General features: G+C 38.2%; 1 protein-coding gene across 2 annotated transcripts in view; it reads right to left on the bottom strand.

Moving 5' to 3' along the window:
• The window catches only part of pcdh15b (protocadherin-related 15b), a 218693-nt gene that overhangs the window by 120212 nt on the left and 85629 nt on the right, over positions 1 to 12852 (bottom strand). Inside the window, exons 12-14 of one of the 2 annotated variants that reach the window (XM_072666592.1) lie at positions 11440 to 11646; positions 9881 to 9901; positions 7701 to 7835 (exon numbers count right to left, since the gene is read on the bottom strand). In XM_072666592.1, the coding sequence (XP_072522693.1) occupies positions 7701 to 7835; positions 9881 to 9901; positions 11440 to 11646 (363 nt within the window). The remainder of the gene's footprint in view (positions 1 to 7700; positions 7836 to 9880; positions 9902 to 11439; positions 11647 to 12852) is intronic. The other variant, XM_072666593.1, reaches the window with a different exon arrangement.

Raw genomic sequence — 12852 nt, 5'->3', positions numbered from 1 at the left:
GCCTGTCAAAGTGAGAAGAGATCAGAGAATAGCTTATTAAAATATTGGTGACATTTAATCTCATGTAAACAAACTAGGTAGGTAAACACAATGGGCAATATCAAGGTCAGCAGAAAATACTGAAGTCATGTCCATATACTTTATAAAAAGTCGATAATGTAATTATCGGGACATGCCTAGACAAAACTAACTCTCACTCTATAGGACATGTTTAGAGGATTTTATGCCTCCAGAAAAAAAAAACTATTGGTACACAGTACTGCTACTATGAAAGAACACTTTATAAATAAAATGGCATTTGCAGTCCTTTATGGTACACCAAATTAATGAACAGCACTTAGCAATTAGTCTTATGAAAAACAGTGGGTCAAATCATGCTAATTTTTGTATTTAATAAGAGTGTTTACCATAAGGCAAAGCAGTCTGTATTGCTCTAAAATGGCTATATGATATATTCCTGAGAAATTAAAGGTGCTTCAAATGGTCCTTTGAGCAATGCCATAAAATAACCAACCTGACCTATTATTCCTGGTATTATTCCTGGTACCTAGTATTATCAACCTTGCTCTGCTTTACCGGTTGTCTCCACATTTCTTCACTTTTCCCCCTGTTTCTTAATTTGATAATTCGCCTTGTTTTATATGATATAATACTTTTGATTGACTTTTTGATACTTTTCATATGTAAATAAGTCTATGTCCCATCTTGGCATTTTCATTAAAACTTATTTTATAATGACCAGCTTTTTTTATGAACAACAGTAATTCATTAAACCATTAATGTATTACTGATTCTAATTAGTCTAGGAAAGTTTATTAAAATTAGACATTTAATGCCATTGACTATTATTATTGGAAATGTCATTGTAGGGTAGGAGGTTTATAGTTTGTGGAATGCTTTGAGGCATTATTTCTTAGTGATTCTGGTACTTATTACTGTATTATTCTAATGCTAGGTGTCCAAACTAAGTTAATATTCTTAGTTATATTCAGATATTCTCAGTTACAATCCATTAACAGATTTTCCCAGGGAGTGATGCTGACGGTATTTCTTGATGTCCAGTTCAGTACGATTTTTTTTTTTCTTGGCAATGATTAGAGCTATGTAAGTATTCTAATGTTTTCTTTTGTCATATGGGACGCTTATATGTCTCCTAGCAGACAAAGTGATTGTGATTGCTGGATTTTGATATCTATATTTTATTAGGATTATATCAGCACACCTCAACAGAAGAACAGTTTTATGCAGTACTGTGTTTTTTTTTGGTGAATTTTGGTTCCAAAAAGAACCATGTTTGTAACAGAAATGAGTGAGTGTGAAGAACTGTTAAACTGGTAAAGAACATTTACATGGGGTGAAGTTTCTTTTGACCATTACAAAGTTCTTTACACTCACATCTATTTAAACATCTTTATTACAAACATGATACTTCATGACCGAAAGTGGTGTATTTTTAGCAGGAAACGCAGGATGTAATACTGTTTTACTGCACTGTAGAATAAAAAAAAAAGAAAGTTTTCCTTTTACAATAGCAGAGCTATAATGGGTGCAAACAAATAGGAAATGGCATTATGGTTTGATTAATCAACTAGCATTAACCAATTATAGAAATAATCAGCAGTGGCTATTATTAGATCTATCACGCTACAGGTGACAGCCTTGCTATGTGGTCATTAGTATGTAAGGCACTGGACGAGGAGTACAGCAACACAATCACAAGGCGGCCCTGACGTTCCTCAGCTCCCTGGGCTGAGGGCAAGCAGGCTCAGGCACCACATGAATCAGCGTGTGGCGGGAGTGCCATGAATGCTAAAGCGCACCACTAAATCCCCAGAGCTCCCAACACCCCCCCCCCTTCACTCGTGCTTCCAAATCTGCATGCGCTCTAGCCCCTCCGCCGTATGCCGTCATCAGCCACACAGAATTAGAGGAAGGGATCTCAACAGCAAAAGGAAGCGCTCACATAGAGGTGGTATATATAGTATTTACAGAGTCTAAGGCATAGATAAACTCTGCCCAGGCAGTGGAGGTGATAAGCGGGTGTAATGAGGCCTTGCAGTGAAAAAGAAACATTAAACCAATTTGATTTTCTTCAGGTGTTGGCATATTGAATCTCAGTCCTTCTTGAGCTCAGGCTCAGAGTGTGCATAGGTCAAGATGGAGAAAATGACTTGATATTTGGTCCAGACAGAACTCTGCAGTATGTCATGCCATGTCGTGTCATATTGGTATTCTATGTATGTATTGGTATTCTAACTACTAGCTGCCTTCTTTTATGGTAAAGCTAACGAAAATAGCATTCTGGTAAAAGTTGCTAGCCTTGACCATAGCTAAACAGCGCTCACTCTCTAGGACACATTTAGAGTATATTATGCCGAAACAACTGCTGACACAGTGGAGCACAGTGCAGGCACTTTGCAAATGTCATGGCATTTAGAAAGTGCTCTGTCAATCGTTTATAGTAAACGTGATAAATGAATTGCAATTAGCAAAGTGTCAACTTACAGTCAAATGATGCTACCTTGGGTCAGAGGTGGTTGAGAGTATTTTAGCCTTTAGGCCTGCAACAAGTAAGTTGTCATCAATCATAATAAGAAAATGACTTAATAAAAGAAAATAGTTTACTTAATTATTACAGCTTTTAGGTCAGGACTGACCTAAAGGATAATGGGCTGATATCTGCTCTCCACTGGAGTTATTCCTGTTGCAAGCTGTACATTTAGCTGTATTTACAGCGATCTGTACAACTATTGGCACCCCTGGTTAAGATGTGTTGAAAGCCTTAAGATAAATGCATTTTTTATTTTTTATGATCTCACACTGGAAACTGTAGACAAATGTAACCTTTCAAAAATAAATTCATAAAATCACCTGTTCCACAATTATTGGTACCCCTAACAATTCCTGGAAAATTACTATAACTGAAGCTTTCTGTCATTTCTACTGTAGTTTATAGTTAAGTTGATCAAAGTATCTAGGAACCTTTCATTGGGGTATATTGGGGTATAAATATGACTTGACACAAAGACCTATCACTCTAATCCACTTTCTAACAGAACACACCGTTCAAGTAAGGCAGGTGTGTGTCGACCTTCATAAGTCATGTAATGGCTACAGGAAAACAGCCAATTGCCTACACCTGCCCCTATATACAGTTACAGGAATCAGCAAGAAAATTAAAACAACTGGAACAGTGGCAAAGAAGCCTGGACAGGGACGCAAGTTTATCTCACCACCACGCACAGTGAGGAGGATAATAAGAGAAGTAAAAAGTTCTCCAAAGCTCACTGTTACATAATTGCATCAAACAGTAGCATCTTGGGGTCACAAAGTCTCCATAACAACCATCAGGTGCTATCTATATGCCAACAAGAAGTTTGGGAGGCATGCAGGGAAAAAGCCTTTTCTCACTTACAAGCATAAACGTAAAACTTCTGGTGTTCACTAAACAGTACTGTGACTTCAACTGGGATCATGTGCTTTGGTCAGATGAGACCAAGATCTTTTTGGCAACAAACACTCTAAGTGGGTCTGGTGTAACACAAAAGATGAGTATGCGGAAAAGCACTTCATGCCCACTGTGAAGTATGGGGGAGAATCAGTAATGCTGTGGGCCCGTTTCTCTTCCAAAGACCCCAGTAACCGTGTTAGGGTGCTTGGTATCATGAACTCCAGGACATTATAAATCAAAATCTAATGGCCTCTGCCCAAAAGCTTAAGATGGGTCATCAGTGGGTCTTTCAGCAGGATAATGACCCTAAACATGTGGCCAAATCTACACAAAAATGGTTCACTAGACACAAAATCAAGCAGAGTGCCTAAGAGTCTCTGTATTCTTACGTCTTATGAAATGTTATAGGAGCAGATGTGTGTGTTTTGTTGGCGAAATGGGGCTGTAGTATTATACAGTTATATTACAGTATATACAGTTATTGGTACCTAACATCAGAGGTACCAATAACTGTGGTATACATGATGTCATGCAAAATTATGTCTTAATGTGGGATTTTTTCCCCCACTGATTAAATGCACTTGAATTAAAGGTTGGATTTTTCTTCTTTTTTTTGCATAACTGTATATACTGTAATATAACTGTATAATACTACAGCCCCATTTCGCCAACAAAACACACACATCTGCTCCTATATTATTAAAAAATTAATTTATTAGAAGTCTAAGAACATATCTTAAAGAGGGGCGTCAATAATTGTAGGGGGTGCTGTATTAAACAATTCATAAGGCTTCAAGCTTTAGAACACAACATAAAGCATAGTGTGCAGCTAAAGTCTATGGTATAGAGCTGCCATTTGATCGCTAGGGGTTGAAAACTTTTCAAAGCTGGCTGGAGGATGCACACCCTGTAAAACGTGCCACACAAATCAAATTGGAATTGGAAAACTGCTGGGAGAGCTGAAGCTGCAATACTCCACAGCGAGGGGCAATCAATCCCCAAGCCATGACATCATCTTCGAGGGACAGGAGCAGAGCGTTGCCAATCAAAAGCACTGAGTTCTGGCATCGCTAGAACTCACACGTCTGAGCTCCAGGGTGAGGCTCAGCTGAAATCACTCCTATCTGTCTCTCGGCTAAAAAAAAAAAAAAAACATCCCAGAACATGCTTCTTCACTCAGAGTCAGCTACGTCATTAACATAACCTGCTGGTTTCGGCTGGGATCCCGGCCACGTTCGTGGAAGCACAAGAAGAATGAAGCTCGGCACGTAATAACTTTTTTCGTTTTCAAGATTAAAAGTTCTCCAGAAAAAGGTGCTTGTGCAGGAGACTGCAGGAACAGTTAATGAGGGAGGCGACTGTATCACATTATGTCCAAGATGCACTATTTATCTCTTTTCACAATTTAATTTTTCAATGAATGCTCTTACACTGATTGCTTTCCTTCATGCTCGCAATCGATCCACAAACTCCAGCTTCCCAATTTTTCAACTTACATATTGCTATGAGAACATAAAAAAACCTAAAACCGGCAGAAACCTAAGAACATCCCCACACATAGACAGACAGACAAACAAGTGTGGCAAAAAAAACCCAAAAAACATTTCGATTTAGAACATATGCTGTGTGCCAAGGATAAAGCAAGGGGATGAAATTGTGCGTCCTTTGTATGAGTCAGAATAGGCTATTATTCTTGGACAAAAAACCCCCACTATTGTTCTGTTTCAGTAGTCAGAATGTAGGATTGTGCCATAATGCACTCTGTGATTATGACGTACAATGGAGACATTACTAAATGCACTGCAGACTGGTGGATGATTAAAAAAAATAACGTTTCCTATAAAGTACTGCGCAAAGGCCAAGCTTTTTAAAACTGTTTAAAATGTATGTTTTATTTTACACTACATGAATAAATACATACATATACTGCTAAGATACATGTATTGATATATGGCAAAAGACATACATTAACACTGTATAAAGTAACACATCTTTGGTATGGTTTGATACTCATTCTCAACCTAATCTAATGTTTTTCAACCTATTCTCTGTCTTTTACTAAGTACAGAAAATACTGTACATACATTACTTTTTACAACTGGTCCTAAATCAGTCTAAATCTAAGACATATCCTTACACAGCAGTCATATGTGACTAATTATGAGATCACTCCACTGCTGAGCCATACAACATTTCAATTCTCCAACCAAACCTGACCTATTATTCCTGTTAACTAGTATTATAAACCTTGCTCTGCTTTCCCGGTCATGCCTACACATTTCTCTTCACTCCTCACTCCTCACCCCCCCCCCCCCCCCCCCAGTTTCTCAATTTGATACAATTGGAGGAAAGAAAACACCCATTAAATTCATGTTTTTTAATGATACATTTGATTGACATATGTAAATAAGTCTAGGTCTCTGTCCCCACCTGGCATTTTTACTACTTATTTTATAATGATCAAAACTTTTTGATTTAATGAACAGCAGTAATTAATTAAACCATTATTTTTTTAATGATTCTAATCAGTCAAGGAAGGTTTATAAAAATCATTAATATTTAATACCTATTAAAAATATTAATAATGAATATACTGTTTTGTTCCTTTTAAATAAAAGTGTAATGTTGAATTACATTTATTTAACTGAATTATTTTTTGTTGTGGAATTGAAATTTGTATCAATAAACACATCATTTGAGTGGTATTGGTAATGACTCCCGAATTTCTGATATAGTACCATCCCTATTACTATACTATAGAGTTAAATGATGGATTATATATGCAGATTAGATTACACCCCATAGCATTCACATGCTATAAAAACAGAAATGCCTGTGGTATCATTAAGTTTTTCAAAATCTATAACATTTCTGAGCTCTAACACCATTCCATGTTTACACAACAGCTTGAGATAAAGTAAAAAAATAGTCAAAAAAAGAGTACTTCAAATCTCAGCACCAGCACACATTTACTAAAGTATATTGGCTAAACCAGCTAATACATTTGCTCTGGCCTATGCTATCTACTAGCTGGGGCATGTAAACATTTGGGGCAAGCAAGCCTGGTGTTTGTTATGATAAATCTTGACATTATCACATGAGCCAGAGCTTTCAGTAACGTGGCATTTGAGTTCAGGTTCAGACAGACATCTACTGATAAATAATTTTGCTGCAATGCACATAACTAACACAACTAATATTACTGCACTTGGTCATGGCTGATGCATGGAATTTTCTAAATGTCAATTGTATTTCCTACTGCTGTTTTGCTAAAGCAGTATTTGATGTTCTTTTGAGATGTTAGCCAGCAAAGTTATCTGTCCCAAACAGAACATCTGCAAGGCAAAAAAACACTGATACTATTCATGAAAATATTTATTTGGATAGAACTCTGACAGTGGCTCTATGTAGTGCTGAAAGTTAATTTTAGTCGGTCAGTCAGTGGCCCAGTTGTCTTTTATCAGTATGATAAAGTCAGTCAGTCAGCCAGCCAGTCAGAGAGGGAATAAGTGAAAGGAGAATCAGAACAGGGTGACGGAATGAGCTTTTTAAAAAGGTTCTGAAAATGGCTTGGCCAAGGTATGCATCCACAGCAAACACAAGAGCTTTTCGAGCAAACTGTTCAGACCCCCTAGGAAAGCTGGACCAGTCAGCTCTGACTCCACCATAAAATCCATCATAATCACTGTTGATTAATTAAACTAAGAACAAGCTTGTTTAACACTGGGCCTGATACAGCACACCAGCAAAATGGGCCATGCTTTGAGCACTTCAAGTCGCATGTAGGTAGAGCAAATGTCTCTTACTGGCCAGTGTATGTACATATATGTGAGGTATATTTGTGGTTCTAATTTTATCATTTGCTGTTCAATTGTAAAGTGTAGAGGATTTCCCTGTTGGGGCAAGGTTTTGAGAATAGTGTGTTTGATAATGAGCATTGAGTTCGCAGTTTTGGGAAATGTGCCGGATGTACTAAGGAATGTGCATCCATTTGGGAAATTGCAATGTTTATTTGTATTTACTCTAAAGTCAGGATATTCCTGAGCAAACTAAGAGTGTTCATAAAATGATCTCAGGTGGCTTCAGACTTCAATCAATCAAACTGGGGCAAAGTCTGAATAATTATAAACATTAGCCTCACTGGAACCTAGCATGGACATTAGCGTAAATGTGAAACAAACAAAAGAAAAACAGAGGAATTGATGGAGCTAAGTAGGCTGATAGAGGAGAGCTGCCATGCAGTACTTACTGTGAAGCCATAACTCTGCTGGTCTTCACGGTCCACAGGCTTCAGAAGTGTCAAGTAGCGCACCAGCCCACTGGGTGTCACCGCGAAGATGCTGCCATAGTTGTCCAGGGAGATTCGTACCATGGGATCTTTGCTCTGCAAGGGGCATCAATCAAATTACAATGTCAGTGCCAAGGGGTTGAAGCACCTCAAATTCAGCAGGTCCAAAAATAACTACCAAGAGCAAACCACCGCAAAGGCAGAGGAATTCCAACAGTGAACTTTGAGGACAACAAGAGAAAGGTGCTACAAAAATATATTATTGGGACTCATGAAGGAGGAAAAGAGAGATACAATTTCTCTCAAACTTAAACAAAGTTCAACACTCAAGGCTTTGTATTAACCAAGACCCCCTAGGAAAGCTTAACCCATAATCAAATCTTCACAGGGGTAATCGAATAATCACTTCCCTTAGTCAGTGCTTTGCTGAATTAAGTCCACCTCAACCACCATGTACTCTGAACTATTTTGCCATAAACACAGACATAAGTGTAGCAAATAGGAAACTAATGTTAAGGAAAGAGCAAAAAAAAAGTATCTAACACTATCTAGTGACTAAAAAGTATGAGTCACACTTTACACTTAAACACCTTTAAACTACCTTCTTTGATTTATTGCCTAATGTATGAAAGACCTTGCTGCTGCATGTTAATACAGTTAATTAGATGGATCTTGTAATTGCTTCTATTAATTTTATTATTTTAATTAGCTGAATATTGTATTACTTAAAAACAGTAAAAAATAGGACTCCTTAAGAAAACCTGTGTTTTCTAGGTTTTTTCTTTAAACATATTTAAACATATGGACATTTTAACAATACTGAGATGGAGGTAATATATCTAAATATAAAAAAATGGAAATTTGATTTCTAATCATCTGCAGCTAATGTGGTTGACCTGATTTTTAGCAGTAATAAATGTAGGGCGTCCTTAGTTTTTCCCCACAAAAAGGTTGAATTTCTATTAATTACATTTTACAGATGATTTGTTTTAAAGTTGTATATAGTAGTTATATGTTCAAATGAAGGTCAAATGTCCATATGTTTGAATAAGCTAAAAATAAATCAGGGAGCTTTCTGACTTTTCACAACTGTATATGAGTAATGCACAGAAATAATCCCTCAATTTGGTCACAATCACAATTTTAGTTTTACTTGAAGAAGTTTAATCTATCACCTTTGTGTAGAACCACTTGACATAACATTTGGCAGAACATTAAGTCTTACCTGTAGTACTTAACACAATAATAGGTCCACAGATTCAGGTGTTAAAGCCCTATGCAGCACTAGTGGTGATAAACTGTTAAGCACACAGGAGACTTAATGGGGAATCTTTAGGGACATGATCAAAATTCCTTGCTGACCCAAATCCCAGTGGCAGTTGCCTGTAAGCGTTTTCCAGCTCTTATGGCAATTTCCATTATGTGAGCTGTTACCCTTCTTTCTGCACTGCTAGCTAATGCTTCCGTGCCCCTGGTTTTTAATGGGCTTGATCTCAGGGTGAACATGGCTGTAAAAAAAAAACCTGAGAAGAAAACGATATGGATGACTGTGTTTTATTCACGCGGCGAAAGATACAACATTATTAACCTTACATGAGTTTTCTTACTTGCACACGTAGACCTACACAGACAAGGTCCCCTGTGACATTCTCATTGTGTGAGTGAGTGCACCCTGCTAAGCTCTTACTCAAAGTTTAAATACACACACACAAACACACACACACACATGCACATTCCCTGAACGCTAATTAAAGTGAGGAACTGTGCAACCAGCAGCTCATGCTGGAAATGGGGGAAGAAAAACATTGTCAGAAAGAACACGCAAGGGATTCGTTTATTTACGGTTTCAGACATGATGCTTTTGCTTACATTTCCCCTATTATGTGGCCGTTCTTTTTGGCCAGAAGTTGTCCTCAAGATTCACCAAATTCTAAATGAGACACTTCAAAGGCCTTGCTGGCAGGCTCTGAGCGTAAAACACAAATCAATAAAACACAGCACAAGACAGCAATCATGCAGCGCATTAAGCAAATTAAATGGTAGAAGAAAAGACAGCACAAAGAAAAAGAGAAAAAAGAGAAAGGGCGGATGAGGACTTCACACCTTAAGTCAAAGCACTGGCAACACTCACTAATACCTACAGGCACTTGGTTAAGTGCGAGCTATGGGTAGGAGACAATAAAACAAAGGTGTCAGTTAAGGAAGGTTCAGAAAGTCCTAAGACTTCGTGAAAAGAATGTTAGACCTTAGGCCCTTCCCCCCAAAAGTGAAAGTAAAACACTTAGAACAGCGAAGAACATGTCAAGTTTTCATTTCACATTCAACCATTTATTTATTTATATCTGTGACAATAAAATACACTGGCATGCAACAGTGTGGGCACTTAATTTCTGTTAAGAGAGTGGAAAACAAACTGATTTCAAAAAGCCATAAAGTTAAAGATAAAAAGTTTATTTAGAGTAAAAAAAAAAGGGAGAACCATTCAAAGTTCCAGAACCCCACAGGATCTGAGCTGGTTACATTTTGGCTTGGTCACAATAGCGATGTTCCGATCCGATCTTTGTATTTTTTTTATAAATAATACAGGCACACAGTTTAGATTAGATCTGCTGCTGATTAATACTGAAGTAAAAAATACTTTATGTTTAGTAGCAGTTTCTATAATGAGATATTCTGGACTGGTTTATTTAGTTTAGTTAAAAGGTTTTGTAAAGTGACTGTTTTATACTGTGTTTAATATTGTATAATCCAGTCTGGTAGTGATACACACTCTGGACTGACATCTGTTGCTGTTCCCCAACTACTGATGTGAAATAACTGTTTTATAGTGGGTGAATGTGTTGTGATTAGATTAGTATTAGCATTAGCCTCCACTCGGTTCTGAACGCGTGGCTTCATGGGTACTTCATGAGATTCATGAGTACTCTGATTTCGCAAACTTTGTTACTGTCATGGCGTGTGTGGCCAGACAATGACGAGATGAACACTTGCAGAGATGGAACTAAGCAAGGTTTAATTAAAACACAACAGAGAAACAAAAGAAGGTGCAGTAAAACCAATGAGCAGCAATCTAATGGGCAAAACTGGAACACAAACAGAATGTGACAAACCACACGGTGAACACAACAAATCTGGGACTGGGAGGAGCAGGGAGCAACAGGGGATAGATACGTAAACTACCGTGACCAGAACGTGGGAAGGGGACAAACAAAAATCACAATCCTAGCTTGGTTAATCGGGGAGAGATAACTGAACTCAAGCTGCAAACCTCACTTGGGAAAATAGAGAGAACTTAAACAGCCACAAGCCGTGCTTGGGCGATACTAAAGGGAAACTAGAACTGAGAACTAGAGCTACACTCTATGTAAACAAAGGGGTAGCCGGAGAACCAGCTGCCTGAACTAGATAACCAGGCAAGGCCAACCTGAGTATGCCGTGACTGCCTCATGAGCTTGAGCCACCAGGGAGCATGAACTGGACGCGGCGTAACATGCTTGCTTTGAGAACCATACTTGGAGATAACTTGAATAGGATCAGATACTAGCCAACATGGACACGCCACAGTCACACATGAACATGGAATGAACCGGAAATGAGGGGGACGTCCTTATATGGGCCTGTGGGTGGCGGCCCAGGATCGCCCCGGGGAATGGTTAAAAAAGGGCTAAAAAATGAAAAAAGACATTTGATCAAATCTCACCTCCTCAACGTCGTTGTCCAGGGCGATGATGGTCAGAGGGGAGGAGAGATTGGCACTGCTTGAGATGGTGGTGCCCACTGGTGCAGATTCAATGATGAAGCCATAGTAGGTTGGTACCTGGAAGTATGGCGCCTGGTCATTTTCATCCAGCACCTCAATGTGGAGGTTGGCAAAGGCTGGAAGGGGGTGTCCATTGTCCTGCTCTGCCTGCAATCAGAGACAGATGTCAGTCTCAGTATGAATCAGGACAGGCAATGATTCACTCTAGTCTAAAGGTCTGCAGGTAAATATAGGCAAGCAATTTGGTGGAGCACGGTCAAAAGCTAATTTATACATTTGAATGAAAGCACATCAAATTGATTAAATATTCAGTTAATATTAAAAAAATATGGAACAGAAAACTCACAAGGTAACACATCCCTTTATATACAATGTCATTGAGTTAGAAGAAAATCTTCAGTGGAGAAACTTTATTTTGCACTGGAACTGATTTTTTTTTTGGAGCAAATACTTGGGGCAGACCAAAAATGTGATTTTAGAGAAAAGTTAAAGGAATAGATTGTATGGCATTAAAATGATAATAATTAATGAAAATTAAAAAACAGCTGAGGTGGAGGCTGTACCTACTGACGCTAAGCAAGAATGTAAGTATCGACTGCAGCCACCCTCCACTCAAACAAATGAAGGCTGCACTCTATTAATCCAAGTCGTTCCCAATTTGTTGGTATAAATCCAAGGGCATGTGGCCCATAAATGGTGATAGTCTTTATGAAAATGCAATGGAGCTGCAGTAACTATTGATCTGAACAAAGGCTGAACCAACAGACTGTCTTTGGAAATGGTTTCTGCTAATGGACGGACAACAAAAGCAGCCATGAGCAATAATTAAGTTTTTTCTTTGCATCCTTTGCTGGGTTAGAACAACACTGGTCTATGCATAGCTTTCATCAACTCTGACCACAAAAGAAGTTGAGAGGGATTCTAATTAGACAAGGCTTCTGATGCTAATTAAAGATCTCAGCTGTGTGCTACAACTGCGGCTGACAATAAGATAACATTGGAGAGATTTTGGTGCCAGATGAGAAGCACAAACTGCAGCAATTAGGACCGGCACTGGAAGGAGAGTGACATATGCTGCAGCCTGTAATTATGGCTAAACATACCATAAAGAGATAATTAAGATGGTTTCTCAGTGGTGGGTTCTAGGGACAGAGGAGCCTTTTAAAGATTAAACTACCAAAACAAGGTCAAAATAGCAAATGCTTGCGGCCGACAGTTATTTTGTCTAAATCACACTAAATGTACTTTCAGTTTTCCATTTACTGTACAGTAACAATTGCTATTGCTATCGATCTTATTCCTCTAAACAACTTTTATTTCTACCAGAAATATATCATCATGAGGTTCTATTTA

Source organism: Salminus brasiliensis, chromosome 22 (assembly GCF_030463535.1).
Source record: "Salminus brasiliensis chromosome 22, fSalBra1.hap2, whole genome shotgun sequence".
Classification (NCBI taxonomy): Eukaryota; Metazoa; Chordata; class Actinopteri; order Characiformes; family Bryconidae; genus Salminus; species Salminus brasiliensis.
This window is presented reverse-complemented; position numbering and strand designations above follow the sequence as displayed.